The 24,872-nt window shown below is 38.7% G+C and overlaps 1 protein-coding gene across 4 annotated transcripts in view; it reads left to right on the top strand.

Moving 5' to 3' along the window:
- The window catches only part of LOC122686751 (ATP-binding cassette sub-family C member 4-like), a 2,082,459-nt gene that overhangs the window by 1,684,216 nt on the left and 373,371 nt on the right, over nt 1–24,872 (top strand). For 3 of the 4 annotated variants that reach the window (XM_043891989.1, XM_043891991.1, XM_043891990.1), the window contains exons 25-26: nt 18,681–18,853; nt 19,268–19,373. In XM_043891989.1, the coding sequence (XP_043747924.1) occupies nt 18,681–18,853; nt 19,268–19,373 (279 nt within the window). Of the gene's footprint in view, nt 1–9,026; nt 9,117–18,680; nt 18,854–19,267; nt 19,374–24,872 lie in introns of all 4 variants that reach the window. The other variant, XM_043891985.1, reaches the window with a different exon arrangement.

The raw sequence follows: 24,872 nt of genomic DNA, 5'->3' as shown, positions 1-24,872 counted from the left end.
TATCTAAAAGATAGAATTATTATATGATCTAGCAATTCTATTTTAGAGTATAAACCCAAATGAATTGAAAGAGAGATCTTGAAGTGATACCTGTACTTGCATGTTCATAGCAGCTTTATTCTCAGTAGCAAAAAGGTGGAGGCACCCAAAGGTCCATTGACAAATGAATTGATAAACGAAATGTAATGCATATATGTATACAGTGGAGTAATATTCAGCCTTAGAAAGGAAGGAAATTCTGACTTGTGCTACAGCACAGATGAACCTTGAGGAAATTAAGCTAAGTGAAATAAGCCAGTCACAAAGGACAAATACTCTATGATTCTACTAATATAAGCTACCTAGAGTAGTAAATGCATGGAGACAGGAAGTAGAATGGTGGGTGCCAGGAGCTGCTGGGAGTGGGAAGTTGTTCTTTAGTGGGTAGAGTTTCAGTTCTGCAAGTTGAAAGAAGTTCTGTGGCTGGAAGGTAGAGATGTACAACAATGTAAATGTATTTAATACCACTGAACTGTGTACTTACAAATGGTTAAGCTAGTAAATTTCATATGCATTTTACCACAATTAAAATATTTTTTTCAAAGCTATCCCTTTCAAGAAAAATGGGAAGAACTTTTTAGCATGTTCAGTCTCCATATTTAAAGATTCCCTCTGGTTATTTAATTCATGACTTGTGGTTACAGTAGAAAATAAATGAGTTTAGAGTCCCAGGTTTTATGTTTTGATCATACTCATCTCTGAAATGAGACTAGTTAACAGAAATAAAGGGCATGTCTGTAAAATCCTTTCATAACCTTGGATGCTAGGCTTTAGAAACATGCCTTGCATTATTTTTTAAAGCTTCTTAATAAGAAAAAGTTGTATGCTTGTGTACATAAAATAATTCTATAAATAAAGAAATAATGTTAGAAGATCCTTGGCTCTGCCAATAATGTTTGGAAGCACATCTGAGCAAAGACTAAACATACCTTTGCATCAACATAGTTTGGTTCTGTTCTGTTCTGTTGATTTCCACCCTCCCTCTGAGCATGTTCATTGTACACACTCCAGAGAGCATCCTTACAAAATAGTGCTAAGCTTTGTATACGTGTAGATTCCTCTCTATATGCCTTTGTCTCCAAGGTGCAATATTGGTTGATAAACTTGCAATGTGCAAAGGTTCCCAGAAATCATTCCAGAGACAGCCAGGGATAGAATGTTTGTGTAAACTGAGTGTCAACGTGAACCAACAATCTTATTCGTACTCTGCCTCAAAGGACTTTGGGGCCTTGATAACATTGCTCATCTTCCAGACTTCAGTTACCTTATCCTTAAACCAGGTCTGAGAATCATTGCCACACAGATTTGTTGTGAAGATATAACTGGGCTTCCCAAGTGGTGCTAGTGGTAAAGGACCTGCCTGCCAATGCAGGAGACATGAGAGATGCAGATTCAATTCCTGGGTCAGGAAGATCCACTGGAGGAGGCCATGGCAACTCACTCCAGTATTCTTGCCTGGAGAATCCCAGGACAGAGGAGTGTGGTGGGCCACAGTTCACAGGGTCGCAAAGAGTCTGACACGACTGAAGAGACTTATCGCACACAACTAGGTGAGATAAGGTTTGTGCCTTATGAACAATTCCCAGGAACCATGTCTGGTTCTTGGGAATGCTCAGTCATTAGGAGCTGTTATTCTTAATGATTGAGTTACTGGCCTTTGGATCTTATTTCTGCTTAATAGAAAGAGTAACACCTTCTGGAATGACTTTACTCTTTAATTTCTGCTTATGTGTTCATGGTCCTTGGTGATTTTCTTTATATATATTATTTACAATATAAACTAAATTGTTCATATAAATAGTAGAGCAAAGAAACAAAAATCAAAAGAACGCAATAGGAATTTGGGGGAAAGTGTAACAGAGACATGTATCTGACGTTTCCACCAAAAGCAAGAAGAGAGAATAAAACACTTTTTTGTACTTTGATTTCATGTCCCCCACCCAGCAGCTTCTTTCCTGACCACGACCTTGTACACTTACTTGCCAGTCTGCCACCAAGACCTCTGGCCTTTTTCCTCAGCCCTCCCCACACTCTTGGCTTTTTTCTTCCTCTCTTTGAGGACAGGGCCAGTATCTCTTGTTTCTGCTCCTCTCATGCTTGTTATAGCCCCCTGACAAGTTAAATGAGTACTGATAATAATTCCTAACATTTGTGAAATCATTAACACATTTTAGCCCCTTATCTGACCATTTCCTGCTTAATCCTCACATTTCTGTTGTTATCCTTACCTGATAGGTTTAAAAACTGAGGCCCTGGGAGCTTGTCCTACTTATCAAGTAAGGGGCAGAGCCAGGAGTCAGATTTTGTGTGTGTCTGATTGTTTTTTCACAGTGTTTCAATTGTATAGTAAAATAGTAGTGTGTATTATTAAGCACAGATTTTTAATTTATCCTTCACCACTTTCCTTTTTGGTAACCATTAGTGTGTATTTTATGCTCTTGAATCTGTTTCTGTGTTGTAAATAAGTTCGTTTCTGTCATTTTTTAAGATTCCACATATAAGTGATCTCACACAGAATCGGACACGACTGAAGTGAGTTAGCAGCAGCAGCAGCATATGATATTTGTCTTTCTCTTCCTGACTTATTTTGCTTAGTTTCATAATCTCTAGGTTCATCCATGTTGCTGCAAATGGCGTTATTTCATTCTTTTTATGGCTGAATAATATTCCCGTGTGTGTGTGTCTGTGTGTGTGTGTGTGTGTATGTGTATACATCATATCTTTATCCATTCATCTGTCCGTGAACATATCTTGGCTATTGTAAGTAGTACTGTTGTGAATACTGTGGTGCATGCATCTTTTTGAATTAGGGTTTTTATGTTTTCCAGATATTTGCTGAGGTGTGGAATTGCTGGATCACTCAGTAACTCTTTTTCAGCTTTTAAGGAACCTCCATACTGTTTTCCATAACAGCTGCACCAATTTACATTCCCACCAACAGTGTAGGAGGGTCCCCTTTCCTCCACACCCTCTCCAGCATTTATTATTTGTAGACTATTTAATGATGGTCATTCTAACCAGTGTGAGGTGATGCCTCATTGTAGTTTTAATCTGTATTTCTCTAGTAATTAGTGATGTTGAGTATCTTTTCATGGGCCTATCGACCATCTGTATGTCTTCTTTGGAGAAATGTCTAGTTCTTCTTCCAACTTTTTTATTAGATTGTTTTTTTTTTATATTGAGCTGTATAAGCTGTTGTATATACAGAAATAGGCTGCAATTATATAGACTAGAAACAAAGTATCAGAAAGAGAAATAAAGGAAATAATCCCATTAACATCACATCAAAGGAAAAAAAGAAAATCTAGGAGTACTTCTACCTAAGGAGGCAAAAGACGTTTAGTCCAAAACCTGTAAGACACTGATGAAAGTAATTGAAGATGATACAAACAAAAGAAAAGATATTCTGTGTTCTTGGATTGAAAGAATCAGTATTGTTAAAAATAACCATACTACCCAAGACAATTTACAGATTCAGTGCAATCTCTATCAAATTACTGGTGGCATTTTTCACAAAACTAGAACAAAATTTTTTTTTAATTTGTATGGAAACAGAAAATACCCCGAACAGTCAAAACAATCTTGAGAGAGAAGAATGAATCTAGAGGAATCACAGTCCCTGACTTCAGGCTATATTGCAAAGTTACAGTAATTGAAAAAGTATGTTGCTGTCACAGAAGCCAGACACATAGATTAATGGGACAGGATAGAAAACCCAGAAATAAACCCACACACTTATAGTCAATTAATCTAGGACAAAAGAGATAAGAGTATGTAATAAAGAAAAGACAGTCTCTTCAATAAATAGTGTGGAGAAATCTGCACAGTTCAGTTCAGCTCAGTCACTCAGTCGTGTCTGACTCTTTGCGACCCCATGGACTGTAGCATGCCAGTCCTCCCTATCCATAACCAACTCCTGGAGTTTACCCAAACTCATGTCCATTGAGTCGGTGATGCCATCCAACCATCTCATCCTCTGTCGTCCCTTCTACTCCAGCCTTCAATCTTTCCCAGCATCAGGATCTTTTCAAATGAGTCAGTTCTTCACATCAGGTGGTCAAATTATTGGAGCTTCAGCATCAGTCCTTCCAATGAATATTCAGGACTCTTTTCCTTTAGGATGGACTGGTTGGATCTCCTTGCTGTCCAAGGGACTCTCAAGAGGCTTCTCCAACACCACAGTTCAAAAGCATCAATTCTTTAGTGCTCAGCTTTCTTTATAGTCCAACTCTCACATCCATACATGACTCCTGGAAAAATCATAGCCTTGACTAGATGGACCTTTGTTGGCAAAGTAATGGCTCTGCTTTTTAATATGCTGTCTAGGTTGGTCATAACTTTTCTTCCAAGGAGCAAGTGTCTTTGAATTTCATGGCTGTAATCACCATCTGCAGTGATTTTGGAGCCCCAAAATAGTAAGTCTGCCACTGTTTCCACTGTTTCCCCATCTATTTGTCATGAAGTGATGGGACTAGATGCCATGATCTTAGTTTTCTGAATGTTGAGCTTTAAGCCAACTTTTTCACTCTCCTCTTTCACTTTCATCAAGAGGCTCTTCAGTTCTTCTTTCCTTTCTGCCATAAGGGTGGTGTCATCTGCATATCTGAGGTGATTGATATATGTCCCAGAAATCTTGATTCCAGCTTGTGCTTCATCCAGCCCAGCATTTCTCATGATGCACTCTGCATATAAGTTAAATAAGCAGGGTGACAATATATAGCCTTGACATACTCCTTTCCCAATTTGAAACCAGTCTGTTGTTCCGTGTCCAGTTCGAACTGTTGCTTCCTGACCTGCATACAGATTCCTCAAGAGGCAGGTCAGGTGGTCTGGTATTCCCATCTCTTTCAGAATTTTCCACAGTTTGTGGTGATCCACACTGTCAGAGGCTTTGGCATAGTCAATAAAGCAGAAATAGATGTTTTTCTGGAACTCTCTTTCTTTTGCAGTGATCCAGTGGATGTTGGCCATTTGATTTCATGTTCCTCTGCCTTTTCTAAATCCAGTTTGAACATCTGGAACTTCATGCTTCATGTACTGTTAAAGCCTGGCTTGAAGAATTTTGAGCATTACTTTGCTAGCATGTAAGATGAGTGCAATTGTGCGGTAGTTTGAGCATTCTTTGTCATTGCCTTTCTTTGGGGTTGGACATCTGCACAGCTACATGTAAAAGAATGAAATTTGAACATTGTCTAATGCCATATACAAAAATAAATTCAAGATGAATTAATGACCCGAAGACCTGTAAGACAAGATACTTTGTCAGACAAGATCCTAGAAGAGAACTTAGGCAGAATAATTATTGACATTAATCACAGCAATATTTTCTTGGATCTGCCCCCTAAAATAATGGAAACAAAAGCAAAAATAAACAAATGGGACCTAATTAAACATAAAAGTTTTGTACCACAAATGAAACCATTAAAAAAAAAAAAACTGAGAAGACAACCTATGGAATAGAAAAAAATATTTGCAAATGATACAAATATTAATTTCTAAAATATATTAACAGGATTCAAATTAAAGAGATTCCCAACTCCCGAGCCTGAGCAGTGAATTGCTCTGCTTGTGATTTCAACTGGCTGTTGACTGTGGTCCATGAAATTGCTTCATATCATTATTTCATGTGTGCATGCACACCACACCCACCCACCCACACACACAGGAACAAAAATTTCAGAAGACAATATTACTCTTGGGCTGTGCTCTGATATCTTCTGTGCTACTAGTTCTATTCTAGTTCATTTAAAAGACAAAATGATGGTCACAAGGCACTAAATTGATTTCATGATCCATTGACTACACCTGCAGTTTAACAGACACTGCTTTTCATTGTCCCCTGTTGGGCTGGGCTCCTGGTCCATGTTAGCATCATATGAGGAACTTCACTCTTGTTCCAGATTCTTAGGGCAACTCCCCAAGGTTAACCCCAGTTTCCAATAAGCGAACTGAGTCTTGGGAAGATTAATAACTTACCCTGGGTCTAATAACTAGTGAACAATAGAATCAGAACTTAGAACTGTCTGATTCCAAACTTTTTTTTTTTCAATAAATTTTGTTGTTCAGTTGCTAAATCATGTCTGACTCTTTGTGACCCATGAACTGCAGCATGCCAAGCTTCTTTGTCCTTCACTATTTCCCAGAGTCTACTCAAACTCATGTCCATTGAGTCAATGATGCCATCCAACCATCCCATCCTCTATCACCCCACCCCCCCACTTCTCCTCCTGTTCTCAATCTTTCCTAGTATCAGGGTCTTTTCCAATGAGTCAGTTCTTCTCATCAGGTGGCCAAAGTATTGGAGCTTCAGCTTCAGCATCAGTCCTTCCAGTGAATATTCAGGGTTGATTTTCTTTAGGATTGACTGGTTTGATCTCCTTGCTGTCCAAGGGACTCTCAAGAGTCTTCTCCAGCACCACAGAGAAGAATTTGAAAGCATCAATTCTTTGGCAATGTTGTACTCATGAGATATTTTCCCCATTTTTTTTTTCTACCATCCCACTCAAAACTATAACAAGAGTGAATAATCATGGAGCAAAGTCATAAGATACTACTCCTACTGCCCTGTCCCTCATTTGGACAGTATCAGTTTGGAAATGTGTTATTCTCTTATATGTCATGGTCTAATAAGTGAGAGGAGAAAATACTCAAAATCATATCCCTCCCCGGCCAAGAGCCCTTTCTCTTTACAATGTCTTGCTGGCTCAGAGTTGGAGAAAGTGTGTTACTGTGATTATTTGAAGTTACTTGTCTAAGTACAGAAAACTTATGTCTCTCTTCCCCTGCCAAACAAGTAGGAAGCAATGATACTTGCATCTCAATACCTTGATTTAGGGAACCTAGGAAGCTGAGAGCAGACTCTGCAGAGGGGGAGCCCAGTGCTGTTTCTTTGAGTTGCCCCACTCAGGTGAGCCAGGCCCACATCATCTTCCCTGAATCCCTGCTCCCTGTGATCCTGGAAGCAATGATGAACTTCCAGGATGGTCTTTCTCTCTCAGAACTGAGGGAGATGTGATAACAGCAAGGACCTGGGTAGGAACCAGAGACGGGGGAGTGGAGATACAGCCCGTCCATCCTGGAGGGAGCTTTCAAAGATGAATACTTCTTAAGAAGTTATGCCTCAATTTCTGTTCAAAATTTCAGAAATAAGCAAAAATGAAATTTCTTCTTAAATAATTTCCTTAAACACAACAGGAAGCTGAAGTATGTGTGTTCTTTGTGCTCAGTAACTGAAGTAGTTAAATATGTCCCCCAGAAAGTACACCGATTGAGATTATATTCAGGAAGTAGCCTGCTTACTTGAATGGATCTGGAAACTGGAGGGAAGATGGAGAAGAGAAGGAGGAGGAAAATTGGGGACCAGCTTCCCCTCCTCGCGTGGCCACATCTTTTATGTAAAACTCATGGAGACAGCTGAAGGATGAGAAATTGCCTGCATGTTGGAATCTTAGTGTTTATAATTACAAAAAGTAACAAGTTTTTATAAAAATCTGAAGTAGAATGATGGTTATTCCCCTGACAAGAAACACTTAACTATTGTTTAGATGGTTGTTTAGTCTTTGATTCTAAATTCAAGAGTTTTAAGGGAGACCTTAAATTGGTCTTGGGATTTTTCAGTTCAGTTCAGTACTCATTCTGAAATATCCTATGACTAGTGATTTTCAGTTCTTTGGAGGTGTATTGGCCACTTAATCAACTTTGTGCGAATAAATCTTCCTTTATAATGTCTTTTTAATTGTGGAGTTTGCTCAGGGATACATCTTTTTTGGTGGCAGACCCTGAGTTTTCTGCATTCATTTCTCTCTGACCAGACTTAAAACTGAGACCATATTGAAGGAAGGTTTGGAAGGCTCCCTGAATATCATTCTTCCTCATGATTGGGAGAAAGAAATGTCTGTCTGTCTTCAGCTTTCTTCTCAGGCTTTTATGAAGTGAGGAGGAAAATCCATCCTCAAGTCCAGGCAGGATTTGAACATGGTGATTCTGAGCAGTTCCAGGCATTTGTGGAAGAGTCAGATCTTCTCTTGTTCCCACACGTGTGCATCCCCTTGTTTTACCCTCTTCACTGAAGGGAGCCAATTGGCCTCTTCACTGCTGCTCATATTCTTGTGACATGGCTTACTAGAACCTTCCAGAAGAAAATGTAAATGGCTTACATTAGCTTATGTAGAAGATTCTTTCTTGAAACTCAGAAGGAGGCATATATTTCCAGTAATTTTCTTATGGCTCCTCCAGAAGTAAAACAGGAAAAGCTAGTTAAATAATTTCATTATGACTCAGGTCACAGTGGGTTTCAGGTCATCCTGACCTTGCAGTTAATAATGAGGTTCTGTGAGGCAGGTGATCCTGGCGCACAGGTGAGAGAATGTGGGGATCGCCTGGTGCAGAATCAGAGGTGATCTCTCCATGAACAGAGGAGCTGCAAGCTCCAGGAGCTGGTGTTCCCCTTGGATGTGTGGGGATATTCATTTCACACATATGGAGAGATTCCAGGTCCTAGAAGACAGTCTGACCAATGGAGAAAATAGCTTAGTTTATTCTTAAGTGCCAATGTGTAAATATTTAATGGTTTGCTTTGAGGCACAAACTTCTACTAATCATGTTGTTGGTATATCCCAGTCACACCAGGATAGTTTCCCATGTAATTATTTTCTCAGTTTGTGTGTGTGTTTAAGCAGATATTTATTACTGGGATGGCATTTCTTTAAAAAATAAAATCTTCCTTTGTTTTCATTTTTTTTCTTAGGATAAAAAAACGTCAACACTTTCTTCTGCTAGTGTTCAGTAGTCTGGAAGATATTTTGTAGAATACTTTGTACAATGGAAAATTATTTTAGAGATACTGTTTTGTAAACATACAGTTGCAACATTATTATTAATAATTAATGAATTTAGATGTTTTGTATTTTAATTTTTATATTCTGTACACAGTGGAATAAAATGAAAAGAGGTTACAATAATAACATTCACTATTTTGGAGTATTTAGGAACCTGTTTTATTCACTGGAACAGTGAGGAAAAATCTGGATCCCTTTAATGAGCATATGGATGAGGAACTATGGAATGCCTTAGAAGAGGTAATTTATTAATAGTAACTGTAATTAACTTGTTATCATCAATATCTGTGTGTTTTCATTTAGAGCATTGCAGATAATTAAGGGGAATGTATCAGTTTCACTGACTTCACTTACCTCCTAGGAAAACACTGATGACATGCGTGCACTTAAAATGTGTGTATTAGATCACCAGCCCAGGCTGGATGCATGAGACAAGTGCTCGGGCCTGGAGCACTGGGAAGACCCAGAGGAATCGGGTGCAGAGGGAGGTGGGAGGGGGGATCGGGATGGGGAATACATGTAAATCCATGGCTGATTCATGTCAATGTATGACAAAAACCACTACAATATTGTAAAGCAATTAGCCTCCAACTAATAAAAATAAATGAAAAAAATAAAAAATAAAATGTGTGTATTGATGATGATGAAAATCAACAATATAATGCAACATGTTTTCACTTTAGCTTTTTCCCTGAAACCCTGAACAAATAAATACATTATCTTGTCCTTAGCAGAGTACTCAATTAGATGTTAAAAACTCAATTAGATGTTAAATTCTACTAGTGACTTAGTAAATTAAAATAACTCCATTACACTCCAATATTCATTTTATTCCTCTGGCCTTAGGGAACATCTACTAAGTGGAGACAATAGTAGTTTTTCCTTATTAACTAAAAGATGTAAACAGGATCATACTAATAAAATGTAGAGGTATCATAGGAAAGTGTTTAGAAAGGTAAATTATATAGTCGCATTTGATAATGATTATTTATTGGCAAGTATGTCATTTTAGTACTGTAGCATTAATGCAGGTAACAGAACCCTGGAACATCTGCTCAGTTTTTATATGGATAGGTTTGTTCATTTCTAGAGAATTCTCTGTTATTTGTGTCATATTTCCCCTTGCCCCACTTCTTTGAATTTCTTTACCCTTGCATGAAAAAAAAAATTGACTATTAGATTGCTGTCATTTTGTATTTTAATACAAATTATTTTGTGTATTTGCACTCGTTTTATAAATCAATTCTCCTGATGGCAGAAACCCTAGACTTCTAAACCATAGAAAGATTTCTAATTTCTCCTAGGACCTAGCTCAGTCTTTTGCTTTTAAAAAGTAAAGATGAGCATTCCTATACATTAACAATGAAAGATCAGAAAGAGAAATTGAGAAAACAATCCCATCTACCATTGCAACAAAAATAATAAAAATACCTAGGAATAAACCTACCTAAAGAGACAAAACTACAAGGAGACAAAACTATCTCATAAAACTATAAGATACTGACAAAAGATAAAAAATGATGCAGAACAGATGGAGGGATATACCATGTTCTTGGATTGGAAGAAACAATATTGTGAAAATGACTATACTACCCAAACAATCTACAGATTCAGTACAATCCCTGTCAAATTACCAATGACATTTTTCATAGAATTAGAGCCAAAAATTTTACAGTTTTAATGGAAACACAAAAGACTCCAAGAAGCCAAAGCAATCTTAAGAAAGAAAAACAAAACTGTAGAAATTAGATTCCCTGACCTCAGAATATATTATTGAGTTGCCTGAAAAGTTTGTTATATAAGATTTTATGGAAAAACTTAAATGAACCTTTTGGCCAGTTCAATACAGAACTAGAGTAATCAGGTTGGTATGGCACTGGCACAAAAACAGAAATATAGATCAATGCGACAGGATGGAAAGTTCAGAGATGAACTCACACACCCATGGTCAACTAATCTATGACAAAGGAGGCAGGAATATACAATGGAGAAAAGGCGGTCTCTTCAGTAAGTGGTGCTGGGAAAACCGGACAGCTATGTGTAAAAGAATAAAATTAGAACACTCCCTAATACCGTATACAAAAATAAACTCAAGATGGATTAAAAACCTAAATGTAAGACCAGATACTATAAAACTCTTAGAGAAAAACACAGGGAAAACACTCTACCTAAATAACTACTAAATATTTGATTGATCTTTTCATTTCAGAGACGTTGGCATATTTCTTTAATCTTTTTTTTTGTTTGTTTCTTTGTTACACAGATCTGAGAGACTGGTCGTTCATGTTGTTTTGAATTAGTGTGTTTGTCATTTAGTGTTACCCTTTCAGGGAAGCTCTGAAATCTGTAATATACAGATGAGCCTTGACTATGAGCAGGCAGATTTGGAGATATGACCATTTCCAGCCAGTAATTCTGGTTTCTGAAGGATGTCACCCCTGAGTCTTTATACACCCACCCTGCTTTTCAGCAGTATGTGGATTTTGTTTTCTTTTTTTTTTTTTTTTTCATTTATTTTTATTAGTTGGAGGCTAATTGCTTTACAATATTGTAGTGGTTTTTGTCATACATTGACATGAATCAGCCATGGATTTACATGTATTTCGCATCCCGATCCCCCCTCCCACCTCCCTCTGCACCTGATTCCTCTGGGTCTTCCCAGTGCACCAGGCCCGAGCACTTGTCTCATGCATCCAGCCTGGGCTGGTGATCTGTTTCACCCTAGATAATATACATGTTTTGATGCTGTTCTCTCGAAACATCCCACCCTCGCCTTCTCCCACAGAGTCCAAAGACCAATACAGTATACTAACGCATATATATGGAATTTAGAAAGATGGTAACGATAACCCTATATGCAAAACAGAAAAAGAGACACAGATGTACAGAACAGAATTTTGGATTTTGTTTTCTTAAATTGGGTTGATTGCTTCACCTTCTCCTCCCTGAAAAGCAGTGCACTTCTGATTTCATTTAAGTTTGTGAGTCTTTTACAGTAAAATTCTACAAGAGAAGAGGTGTGTAGAGCTGTTAACCATTAAATGTGAAGAACAATAGGATGATCCACTACTCTTGAATTCATAGGACAAATTTAATGGTGAAATTGGGACACATCTTAAAAAAAATAACTGGAAGTACTAGTAAATTATTTTTTTGTTTCCCAGATTGAGATTTTTTTTTCACAGATTCTCAGGTAGCATTACTCTAGAATTTTAGAACATATTGTTTCATGAGCAGAGAGGTAATGTTAATCTAAATTATAAAAATGCTGAAGTGGTAGATAATACTAAGATCTACTTCTATTTAAACTACATTTGGGACTTTCTATAAAAATAAAGAAACGTGAGCTTATTTCATGAAGTGAAGTATGTGGTTTCCATGTATTGCTTCTGGAATTAACCCTGTTAACTTTGATGATACCACTTAAAGAAACCATCCCATCGTTATGTTTCTCTAGGAATTGATTCCATATGACTGTTTTAAAGAAAATGTACCAAACCTTTCATTGAAAAACATACAAATGTGATAAAGAAATAATTCCAAGAGAATCTGAATAAAGGGGTGATTTATCACTCTAAGTTATTGTTGTTCAGTTGCTTAGTCACATCCAACTGTGACCCCATGGACTATATAGCATGCCAGGCTTACCTGTCCCTCACCATCTCCTGGATTTTGCCCAGGTTCATGTCCATTGAATTGATGATGCCATCCAATCATCTCATCCTCTGTTTCCCTCTTCTTCTGCCTTCAATCTTTCACAGCATCAGGGTCTTTTCCAATGAGTCAACTGTTTGCATCAGGTAGCCAAAGTATTGAAGCTTTAGCTTCAGCATCAGTCCTTCCAAAGAATATTCAGGGTTGATTTCCTTTAAGATTGACTAGTTTTATCTCCTTGTTTTCCAAGGGACTCTCAATAGTGTTCTCCAGTACCACAGTTCAAAAGCATCGATTCTTCAGCGCTCTGTTATTGTCCAGCTCTCGCATCTGTACATGGCTACTGGAAACACCATAGGTTTGATTATACGGACCTTTATCAGCAAAGTGATATCTTTGCTTTTTTTTTTTTTTTTTTTATATCTTTGCTTTTTTAACACACTGTCTAGTTTTGCCATAGCTTTCCTGCTAAGAAGCAATCATCTAATTTCAAGGCTATAGTCACCAACCGCACTGACTTAAGGGTCCAAGAAGAGGAAATCTGTCACTGCTTCTACCTTTTCCCCTTCTATTTGCCATGAAATGATGGGACTAGATGCCACGATCTTAGTTTTCTTAATGTTGAGATTTAATCTGGCTTTTTCACTCTCCTCCTTCACCCTCATCAAGAGATATCACTAAATCAATGAAGTCAGTTTTTAAGTGAATCAAAAACCCTAGTTATTAATTTGTATGTGATGCCTAACTGGATATGTGAACCCAAACTCACAGAGTTAACCTGAAAATGAATAGGAGGGAACCACTATGTTTTCCTCTTTATGAACTTCAATTAAGAGGAAAAGATGGCCTAAAAAATTTTGTTAAGTCCTCTAGTTCTGTTTCGTCCTTCTTCCTTGGCAGAGATGGATATTCAGAAGGAAGACAGTCCTATGGATGCTGCCTATCTCATCTTGGTTATTTTTAAAAATATGCTGAAAATACATTTTTCATGTACTGAAAACTTGCCAACTTACTGTAAACTGATGAAAGTTCATCAGAAATTCATGCTGATTGGGATGCTAAAAAGCAAAGGCAGCTCCAAAAATATAACATGAGTAGTGCCTGAGGATGAAGCACTTTATCACTCATAGGTTAAAAGATCACAGTAGATAAAACTCTGGAAATGAATCATTGATATGTTGCTTCTGTTAAATCCCACCTTACATACTGGGATTTGGAATTAAGAGTATAGTATGGGGGCTTCCCCAGTTGCTCAGTGATAAAGAGTCTGTCTTCAGTGGAGAAACGGGATCGATCCCTGAGCTAGGAATATCCCCTGGAGGAGGAAATGGTAATCCACTCCAATATTCTTGCCTGGGAGGTCCCATGGACAGAGGAACCTGGCAGGCTACAGTCTGTAAGGTCTACGACTTAGCACTAAACAATAACAAAAATGTCGTGTCAAAACTGGGAAGAAATCGTACTTTTAAATGTCTGACATTGATAGTGTCTCTATTAGGACACAAGTGTGTCTCATCACACAGGAAACCAAGATACAGAAATCTGGGCATCAGCAGCCTCTGCATCAGGAACCACGTGGTTCAGTCCTTGTGGTGGCAACAGGTCACGTCCATTTCCCCGGGCCTTGTATTAGGTGAACTTCCTTTACTGCTGGTCCTGCTCTAGTAAAAGCTCTTCCCCATCTGTTAATTGCATTTCAGTGCCTCCTTCTGGCCCACACCAGATTTTCTCTTTGAAAAGTAAGAAAGTTCCACAAAATTTGGAAACCACCTGACATCTGTGTTCACCTCCTGTGAGGGACTTTAGTACCTACTACTCATAGCACACACAATGATGATAGAAACTGGGTGCCTTATAAGTTCAGTTTATTATTTTTCACTTGTGCTGTATTCTGTTATTTTCCCAAGCTCAAAAACAATCTGAAGTATTCTATACTGATATGTATAGTTTTGAATAGTAGTTATTTGCTCTATTTTCTTTAAATTATAACTTTTTCAGTGCTTTTCTTTGTTTAAAGTGTGATATGATATCTTAGAGCCAGTTAATTGTTATAAGAATATATCCTTTTTATAATTACACTTAATAATAAAACAGTTTTATATATAAATTATTTATCCATATGAATTTAGTTTCTAATTTACAGGAACAGATATGTCACACAAATAGAGTCACTTATGCCTTCATTCATGTTGTTGCTATTTGTCGTGTCTGACTTTTCTCCAACCCCATGAACTGTAGCCCGCCATGCTGCTCTGTCCATGGGATTTCTCAGTCAAGTATACTGAAGTGGGTTGTGATTTCCTTAGCCAGGGGATCTCACCCAGGATCGAACTCAAGTCTCCTGTTTGGCAGGTGGATTCTTTACCACTGAGCCACCAGGGAAGCCCACCTTCATGTAGCCAACAAATATCTACTGAGAGCTTGTTAGGCAATGTTGCAGATTCTGGGGCTGTCACAGTCATCAAGAGACAAAATGTCTGTCCTTTTGGAGCTTAAATTCTCCTGGAGAAGTTGAAAATCAAGCCAATGCGTATGTAAAAAAATCTCAGTGCTGATATATGCAAAGGAGAAAAGCGAGGCAGAACTTGAAGAGGGACGAGCTGATAGCATTATTAATAATGGGCAATATCTGTCGATCTGTTACAAATTCTACATGCACTAACACATTCTTAACATTGTTAATATTCTTAAACAATGTTAGGAGGTACACACCTTTATAATTGTGATATTATAGTTCTACTTAGAGTTTAGGAAGCTAAGATAGAGTAGGTTCAGGAACTTGCCCAGTTGGCACAGCCAGGCAAGACTTATCCCCAGGCTGCCTGGCTTCAAGTCTCCAATTTATTTTTGCTTGGCTGCAAAAAAATAGTCAACAAAAGAGTCTAAAGTGTGGTACTTTGGTGCAGTCTCAAAAATGACAGAATGATCACAGTTCATTTCCAAGGGAAACCATTCAGTATCACAGTAATCCAAGTCTATTCCCCAACCAGTAATGCTAAAAAAGCTGAAGTTGAACAGTTCGATGAAGAGCTAGAAGACTTTCTAGAACTAAAACCAAAAAAGATGTCTTCTTAATCATAGGGGACTGAAATGCGAAAGTAGGAAGTCAAGAGATACCTGGAGTAACAGCCAAGTTTGGCCTTGGAGTACAAAATGAAGCAGGGCAAAGGCTAACAGAGTTTTGCCAACAGAACGTTCTAGTCATAGCAAACACCCTCTTCCAACAACACAAGAGACAACTCTACACATGGACATCACCAGATGATCAATACCGAAATCAGATTGATTATATTCATTGCAGCCAAAGATGGAAAAGCTCTATACAATCAGCAAAAACAAGGTGGCAGCTGACTATAGCTCAGATCATGAACTCCTTGTTGCAAAACTCAGGCTTAAATTGAAGAAAGTAGGGAAAACCACAAGGTAATTCCAATATGACCTAAAATAAATGCCTTACAAATTATACAGTGGAAGTGACAAGTAGATTCAAGGGATTAGTTCTGAAGTGCCTGAAGATCTATGGACAGAGGTTTGTAACACTCTACTGGAGGTGGTGAACAAAGCCATCCCCAAGAAAAAGAAATGCAACAAGGCAAAATGGTTGTCTTAGAAGGCTTTACAAATAGCTGAGAAAAGAAGAGAAGCTAAAGGCAAAGGAGAAAAGGAAAGATATACTCATCTCAATGCAGAGTTCCAAAGAATAGCACAGAGAGATAAGAAAGCCTTCCTAAGTGATCAATGCAAAGAAATAGAGGAAAACAATAGAAAAGGAAAGACCAGAGATTTCATCAAGAAAATTAGCAATACCAAGAGAACATTTCCTGCAAGGATGGGCACAATAAAGGGCAGAAATGATATGGACCTAACAGAAGCAGAACAGATTAAGAAGCGGTGGTAAGAATATATGGAAGAACTATTTTTTAAAAGGTCTTAATGACCCAAATATCTACAATGATGTGATCACTCACTTAGAGACAGACATCCTGGAATGCAAAGTCAAGTGGGCTTTAGAAAGCATCATGATGAAGAAAGCTAGTGGTGACAGAATTCCAGCTGATCTATCTCAAATCCTAAAAGATGATGCTGTGAAAGTGCTGCACTCAATATGTGCAGCAAATTTGCAAATATGCAAATTTGGAAGACTCAGCAGTGGCCACAAGACTGGAAAAAGTCAGTCTTCATTACCATCCCAAAGAAGGGCAGTGCCAAAGAATGTTTAAATTACCACACAATTGCATTCATTTCACATACTAGCAAAGTAATACTCAAAATCCTTCACGCTAGGCTTCAATAGTACATGAACCAAGAACTTCCAAATGTACAAACTGTGTTTAGAAAAGCCAGAGGAACCAGAGATCAAATTGCTGACATCCATTGGATCATCAAAAAAGCAACTGAATTCCAGAAAAAAACATCTGCTTCATTAACTACACTAAAGCCTTTCACTGTGTGGATCACAACAAATTGTGGAAAATTCTTAAAGAGATAGGAATACCAGACCACCTTACCTGCCTCCTGTGAAACCTATATACTGGTCAAGAAGCAGCAGTTAGAACCAGACATGGAACAACTTATTCCAAAGCAACAATTTGAACTGGTTCCAAATTGGGAAAGGAGTACGTCAAGGCTATATGTTGTCACCTTGTTTATTTGACTTATATGCAGAGTACATCATGTGACATACTGGGCTGGATGAAGCACAAGCTGGCATCAAGATTGCTGGGAGAAATATCAATAACCTCAGATATGCATCTGACACCACCCTAATCGTAGAAAGTGAAGAGGAACTAAAGAGCCTCTTGATAAAAGTGAAAAAGTAGTGTGAAAAAGCTGGCTTAAAAATCAACATTCAAGAAACTAAGATCATGCCATCCTGTCTCATCACTTCATTGCAGTAGATGGGGAAACAGTGGAAACAATGACAGACTTTATTTCCAAAATTACTGCATATAGTGACTGCAGCCATGAAATTAAAAGATGGTTGCTCCTGGGAAGAGGAGTTGTAACAAACCTAGACAGAATATTAAAAAGCAGAGACATCACTTTGCCGACAATGTCCATGTAGTCAAACCTATGGTTTTCCCAGTAGTCATGTACCAACTTGAGAGTTGGACCATAAAGAAGGCTGAGCACTGAAGAACTGATGCTTTTGAACTGTGGTTCTGGAGAAGATTGTTGAGAGTCCCTTGAACAGCAAGGAGATCAAACCAGTCAATCCTAAATGAAATCAACCCTGAATTTTCCTTGGAAGGACTGATGATGAAGCTGAAGCTCCAATACGCTGGCCACCTGATGTAAAGAGCCAACTCATTGAAAAAGACCCTGATGCTGGGAAAGATGAAAGGCAGGTGGATAAGGGTACAAAAGAGGACAAGATGGTTGGATGGCATCACCAACTTAATGGACCTGAGTTTGAGCAAACTCCAAGCAATAGTGAAGGATTAGGAACACTGGTGTGAGTGTTGGGCATGACTCAGCGACTGGATGACAATATGCTGGGGGATAAAGGATGTTGTGTTTTATTTTTCATGTGTTTTCATTCACTACAATGCATTTATGACACTGAAGGAAAAAAAGCACTTTACTGGTCCACTATTTATAGGATTCAACTTGGGAAAGAACCATCATCAGAATGGGCTCCAGGATTACTAATGTATAAGGGGCAGTTTGCCATTGCTTGAACTTGCATATATTAAACTTTAGAAAATAGTAAAGGGCCAATAAGCTTATATCTTCAGAGAAACAAATTTTCTGTAAAATTTTTGAAAGTTCTTCTCTGGTGTACCAACTCCTATGCAAAATGTACTTTGGGAAACTTGACTCAACCATACAGATCCCTTTAACTTTTCTGTTTAAATCACATTGGGAGAAATAGCTTTACTTTTTCAGAGGCTTCCTTAGCTAACCCCTAGGTGTGGTTTCAGGTGGATATCCTGTGATGGGAATGGGGGACACTGAGGTCTTTCTGTCCTGAGTTGACTCCACCATCTTTCTCAGTGAGCATTCATTGGAAGGAACTCTCCCCATCACCTAGCTGTATATGTAAGATACGTAAGAAGTCCTGAGGATGTCAAAGCTCTAATGTCTAAGACGCTTGTCTACTTCAGGAACAGTTTGCTTAGAAAAATGTCATTCTTTCTGTATCCACAGGTACAACTTAAAGAATCCATCGAAGGTCTTCCTGCTAAAATGAATACTGAATTAGCAGAATCTGGATTGAACTTGAGTGTTGGTCAGAAACAACTGGTGTGCCTTGCCAGGGCTATTCTCAGGAAAAATCAGATATTGATTATTGACAAAGCTACATCATATGTGGATCCAAGGTATGGGGCTGTTCTCCAGGAAATCTTGAATCTAACTTGTAAATGTGGTAAACGGAAAATATTTAGTGAATCTTCAAAATGTGTCTAAATGCCGTCTTGGCCTCATTATCTGTTGATAATATTAGTTCCAGAAAACAAAGGAAAAAACTAAGACATGCTATATGGTGTTAATGTTGTTTTGAGGCACCCCAAGAAAGCTGAATTACTAAATCCACCTCCTGATAGTTTCAAGCCATTCTGAGGGAAGACTAATTTTCCATCATTTTATGAAAAAATAGTAAATTTCTAAGTAGACTTTTTATACTTAGTTTTTAAGGAATAAGACTATATGTTAAAGTATTGATTTTTAAAAACATAAATCTTAAGTCTGCTTTTCCTGTCTTCACTGAACTAAATCAGCTTCTTTGTTTCTAGAACTGATGAGTTAATACAAAAAAAATTTCGTGAGAGATTTGCCCAGTGCACTGTGCTGACCATTGCACACAGGTTGAGCACCATTATTGATTGTGAATGGATAATGGTAAGACCCTCTCCATTTTAGTTGTTTATGTTTTATGAAATGTTTATGTTTATGTTTCATATGTTTTACAAAAATTTATGTTTAATTTTCAATATATCCTTCTGTGTAAAATTTTATAGGAATGTCCATTAATTTTTCTCTTAGTTTTTTCTCATTCCTGAAAATTACTCAAGTACTTAACTATACTTTTAGAATGTACTATTAAATAATATATCCAATAATCTTATATTTTCATATTAAAAGTTTATTTGAATTGTCATTTTTATGATGGCCAACTGTTAAAATATTCCAAACCCAAGTTATAGCTCCATATTTTAGTGGGGCAGAACATAGTCATTTTCACTGTATCATAGTCGTTTCAGCATTTTTGGATTCTCTTATCAAAAAATGTGACTCTAATTTAGACTGCCAGGAGGTTGATGGCTAAAGTTGAAGAATTTCTCAGGAGTCCATGAGAAAAGGCCTAGTGAGAAAAACAGTACTTTAACTGAAAGGACTGAATATATTAGAGGGCTAGATGTTCTTTATCTTTCTGGCTTACTTCACTCTGTGTAAGGGGCTCCAGCTTCATCCATCTCATTAGGACTGGTTCAAATGAATTCTTTTTAATGGCTGAGTGATATTCCATGGTGTATATGTACCACAGCTTCCTTATCATTAGAGGGCTAGAAAAATGAAACACTGGGGTAATGATTTTAGAAAACAGCTACCATATCCTAGGACAGATCTCCAGACCTGAGAACTCAGAAGAGAAGCCCTAAAGAATTGATGCTCAGACCTCTGAGGAGAGGTCACTGCCCGGTTGCTGGTCATATTTGTGAGGGGGCAGGATGGGGCTGGTTCTCTGTGTGCTAATAGCTGGGAGCGGAGTCAGGTCCCAGTGCTGAGGTGATGCTAGTAGCAGAATCAGGTAGAACATTAGCTGTGTTTCCCACCTTCAGTCTCCCTCTAGTGCCCCCTACTGGCAGGGCCTAACAAAGGTCACCTGGCAAAAGAGTCTCTGAACCCTTGCAGTGACTTGCAGAGATGCAGCTTCTGCATCACAGATGAGAGTTTGGAAAGAAAGGCAAATCAGGGGTGAGAGACTGAATAAACAACCAATGAGTCTCTTACACAGTAGCTCTGTTCTGCACACAAGGCAAGCTCCAGGCTTTGGTCTCTGGTTATCTGTCTAGTATCTTCCTTCCAGGTTTGGTTGGCTCTTTCTTCCTTAGTAACTTAATATTTCCTTCCTTAGCTTTATTTCCTTCCTCCATTTATTCATTTTCTCTCTCTTTTTCATTTTATCTCTTTCTTTGTCCTTTCCCTGTATTGTTTGCTCAGTTTCAATAAATGTTAGGATGTGGCTTTCTAAATAAAGATACACATTCCTCAAAGGAAAAATTTTGGCAGCAAATAATCTTAAGGAATGCAAGATACTTTAAGGTATTTTGATGGTTCATACAAAACAGGTAATAGTCACTAATGAGTGATCAGTAATATCCACAGTTCCTTATGTCTAAGGATAGTAGTACCATCTCTTTTGATTTCTTTGGCAGCTTCTGGAATATCACCTACTGTCCTACTTCATGTGCATGTCAGATGGGATCATCAGTGGGGCACTAAGTAGATACCAGGCTGTCAGCATTGAGGCAGTGCCTATAGGCTCACTCCCCAAGCTGGACATGCCTCCCTCTGGGGAGACAGACGACAGGAGTGTGGCATCCCCAACCAAAGGGATGCTCTAGGCTCCAAACAGTGTGTCTGGTTACCTGGACTAGACATCTCAGTAGGAAGCAGACTCCACCTGCAGACTTTCATGAGAGATGGAGTGGCATTCGAGATTGCCCAACAGTGACTCTTAATTTCTAGAAACTCTTTGTAACAGCATCCTTAGTCCTTCATTTTACGTTCTTGAATGATAATTGGAAAAATAAACTTTTATTTCTAGTTTTTACCTGTCACTTTATTGTTCTTATCTCTCAACGTTGTATTTCAAAGACTGTCCCCCAGAGCATCATTTTTCCATAATAAATAAATGATGCTGTGAAATGTACCTGTTTCAAGCCCTTTGTCAGGCTTTAGACATAGCAGCAGAAAGGTGGCTTGATGTCCAGTTCAGTTGAAGGTCTGTTAAATTAAATTCTTTGTTCCTAAATGTACCCTGAAGATTTATTTTTGGTTTTTGATATTATAGCATTAATGACATTCATGGTAGCAGATCCTTTTTATTATCTAATTCTTAGAAGTACTGTCAGCTTGAAATGTATGGTTGGTTAGGGAAACTGAAGAAGGACAGAATTAGGAGGACATGTCACCTGGTCAGTCCTAAAGAGTTATCACTCAGCACCTGATCTGCAGATGTGAACATCTATATCCTCTGAACCAGTCAGCTTTGTTGGTATTGTCAAAATACATTCATTTTTTTAATGCTCTACTTATCGATTTGTTGTTCAGTCAGTCGTGTCTGACTCTCTGCGACCCCATGGACTGCAGCATGCCAGGATTCCCTGTCCTTCACTATCTCCCATGGCTCACTCAAACTCATATCATTTGAGTCAGTGATGTCAGCGAACCATCTCATCCTCTGTCGTCCCCTTCTCCTGCTCTCAATCTTTCCCATCATCAGGGTATTTTCCAGTGAGTTGGCGCTTCACATCAGGTGGCCAAAGTATTGGGGCTTCAGCTGCAGCATCAGTCCTTCCAATGAATATTCAGGGTTGATTTCCTTTGGGATTGACTGGTTTGATCTCCTGCAGTCCGGGGAACTTTCAAGAGTCTTCTCCAGCACCACATTTCAACAGCATAAATTCTTTGGCTGGTATTCAGCCTTCTTTATGGTCCAACTCTCACATTCATACATGGCTTCTGGAAAAACCGTAGCTTGGACTATATGGGCCTTTGTCAGCAAAGCAGTGTCTCTACATTTTAATACACTCTCTAGGTTTGTAATAACTTTTTTGCCAAGGAGCAAGCATCTTTTCCGTTCAGTTCAGTTCAGTTGCTCTGTCGTGTCTGACTCTTTGTGACTCCATGAACTGCAGCATACCAGGCCCTGCTATCCATCACCAACTGCCAGAGTCTACCCAAACCCACGTACATTGAGTCAGTAATGCCATCCAACCATCTCATCCTCTGTCGTCCCCTTCTCCTCCTGCCCTCAGTCTTTCCCAACATCAGGGTCTTTTCAAATGAGTCAGCTCTTCTCATGAGGTGGCCAAAGTATTGGAGTTTAAGCTTCAACATAAGTCCTTCCAATGAACACCCAGGACTGATCTGCTTTAGCATGGACTGGTTGGATCTCCTTGAAGTCCAAGGGACTCTCGAGAGTCTTCTCCAACAAACACCACAGTTCAAAAGCATCAATTCTTCAGCGTTCAGCTTTCTTTATAGTCCAACTCTCACATCTATACACGACTACTGGAAAAACCATAGCCTTGACTAGATGGACCTTTGTGGACAATGTAATGTCTCTACTTTTCAATATACTGTCTAGTTTGGTCATAACTTTCCTTCCAAGGAGTAAGCATCTTTTAATTTCATGTCTGCAATCACCATCTGCAGTGATTTTGGAGCCCCCCCCAAAAAAAAAATAAAGTCAGCCACTGTTTCCACTGTTTCCCCATCTATTTGCCTTGAAGTCATGGGACCGGATGCCATGACCTTAGTTTTCTGAATGTTAAGCTTCAAGCTAACTTTTTCTTTTCACTCTTCTCTTTCACTTTCATCAAGAGGCTCTTTAGTTCTTCACTTTCTGCCATAAGAGTGGTGTCATCTGCATATCTGAGGTTATTGATATTTCTCCTGGCAATCTTGACTCCAGCTTGTGCTTCCTCCAGCGAAGCGTTTCTCATGATGTAGTCTGCATATAAGTTAAATAAGCAGGGTGACAATATACAGCCTTGATGTACTCCTTTTCCTGTTTGGAACCAGTCTGTTGTTCCAGGCCCAGTTCTAACTGTTGCTTCCTGACTTGCATACAGGTTTCTCAAGAGGCAGATCAGGTGGTCTGGTATTCCAATCTCCTTTAGAATTTTCTACAGTTTATTGTGATCCACACAGTCAAAAGCTTTGACATAGTCAATAATGCAGAAATAGATGTCTTTCTGGAACTCTCTTGCTTTTTCGATGATCCAGCAACTTTTACTTACCAATATCTCCTGGTAAATTTCTATAACCTCAGATTTTTCTCTCTTGGTCATTGTCTATGAACAAATCTTTAAAGTAGTTCCATGAAGCAGTGCACTGCCCGTCCCTCCCCAGCTTTCTAGTTTTGTCTCTCTGTGCTCTCCCGCCTTCCTTTACAGCTAGAACCACACTGATGGTCCTTCACTTCTCCAGATTCAATCTTCACTCTCTTACAATGCACTGTCTCTAGACTGTTGGCTTAGTCTAAGGTGCCTGCGGTGGAAATGGTGAGATGGTGGGACTTGGGGTAGATAAGGAAGTGGAGCCAAGTGGACTGTGTGATGGATTGAACATGGGATCTGAGGGCAGAGAGAGAAGTTGATGCTGGTTTCTGGGTGCAAAGACTGAGCATCTGGGTGAATGGGGAAGTTGGAGGGAGAAGTGAAATATGAGGGTTCTCTTTGGAGCCTGTCACCTTTGTGATGAATGACCTTGTTTCCAGGAAAGGATCTTACCCTTCACTGTGGAGCTGCTCTTCCCACTCCTGTGTTGGGAGACCTTCAGTTTAAGGTTCCCTGGTTGAGGTCATCAGTGATGTCACAGGGAGGTCCCACCAGGAGATGTAAGCTTGGCCCCATGTTTATATCTCGGCCTGAGCTGGTTGTGGTTGCTGATTCCTCTGGTAGGAATAACAGGATTAGACCTCAGGGCACCAAGAAACAGGCATCCCCCAGCTTCAGGGTTGGGGATAGTCCTCTGTGCTCCATTCACCTCAGGTGTAAAGCTTGTATGTTATTCTAGAGATTCTGATTACCAGTCAGCTTTCAATTCAGCAAAAACATCACAAATAATGTTCTTTCTCAAACCTTCAGTTTTTGAGGCAATCTGATTTTTATTGCTTGCTTTAGAACTATAGACATACCTGTTTTATTGTGCTTCCCAGATACTGCATTTTTTACAAATTGAGAGCTTATCATAAATTTGAATTGAGCAAGTCTATAGGCACCATTTTTCTCCATCAGCATCTGCTTATTCCATGTCCCTGTGTCACCTTTTGGTAATTCTCACAATATATCAGACATTTTCACTATCATTGCAGTTGCTTTGGTGATCTGTAATGTCAATGATCTTTGATATTACTACTATGACTTACTGAAGTCTCTGATGATGGTTAATATTTTTTAGCAATATCTTATTTTTAAGTTAAGGTGTGTACATTGTGTTTTTTTGACATAATGCTATTGCACACATGCTTGGGTATAGTATAGTATAAACATAACTTCTATATGTCCTGGAAAACCAGAAAATTCACGTGACTCACTTTACTGCAATATTCACTATATGCTGGTGTTCTGAAACTGAACCCGCAATAGCTCTGAGGGATGGATGCCT

The sequence above is a fragment of the Cervus elaphus genome, chromosome 30, assembly GCF_910594005.1.
Source record: "Cervus elaphus chromosome 30, mCerEla1.1, whole genome shotgun sequence".
In the NCBI taxonomy this organism is placed as follows: domain Eukaryota; kingdom Metazoa; phylum Chordata; class Mammalia; order Artiodactyla; family Cervidae; genus Cervus; species Cervus elaphus.
This window is presented reverse-complemented; position numbering and strand designations above follow the sequence as displayed.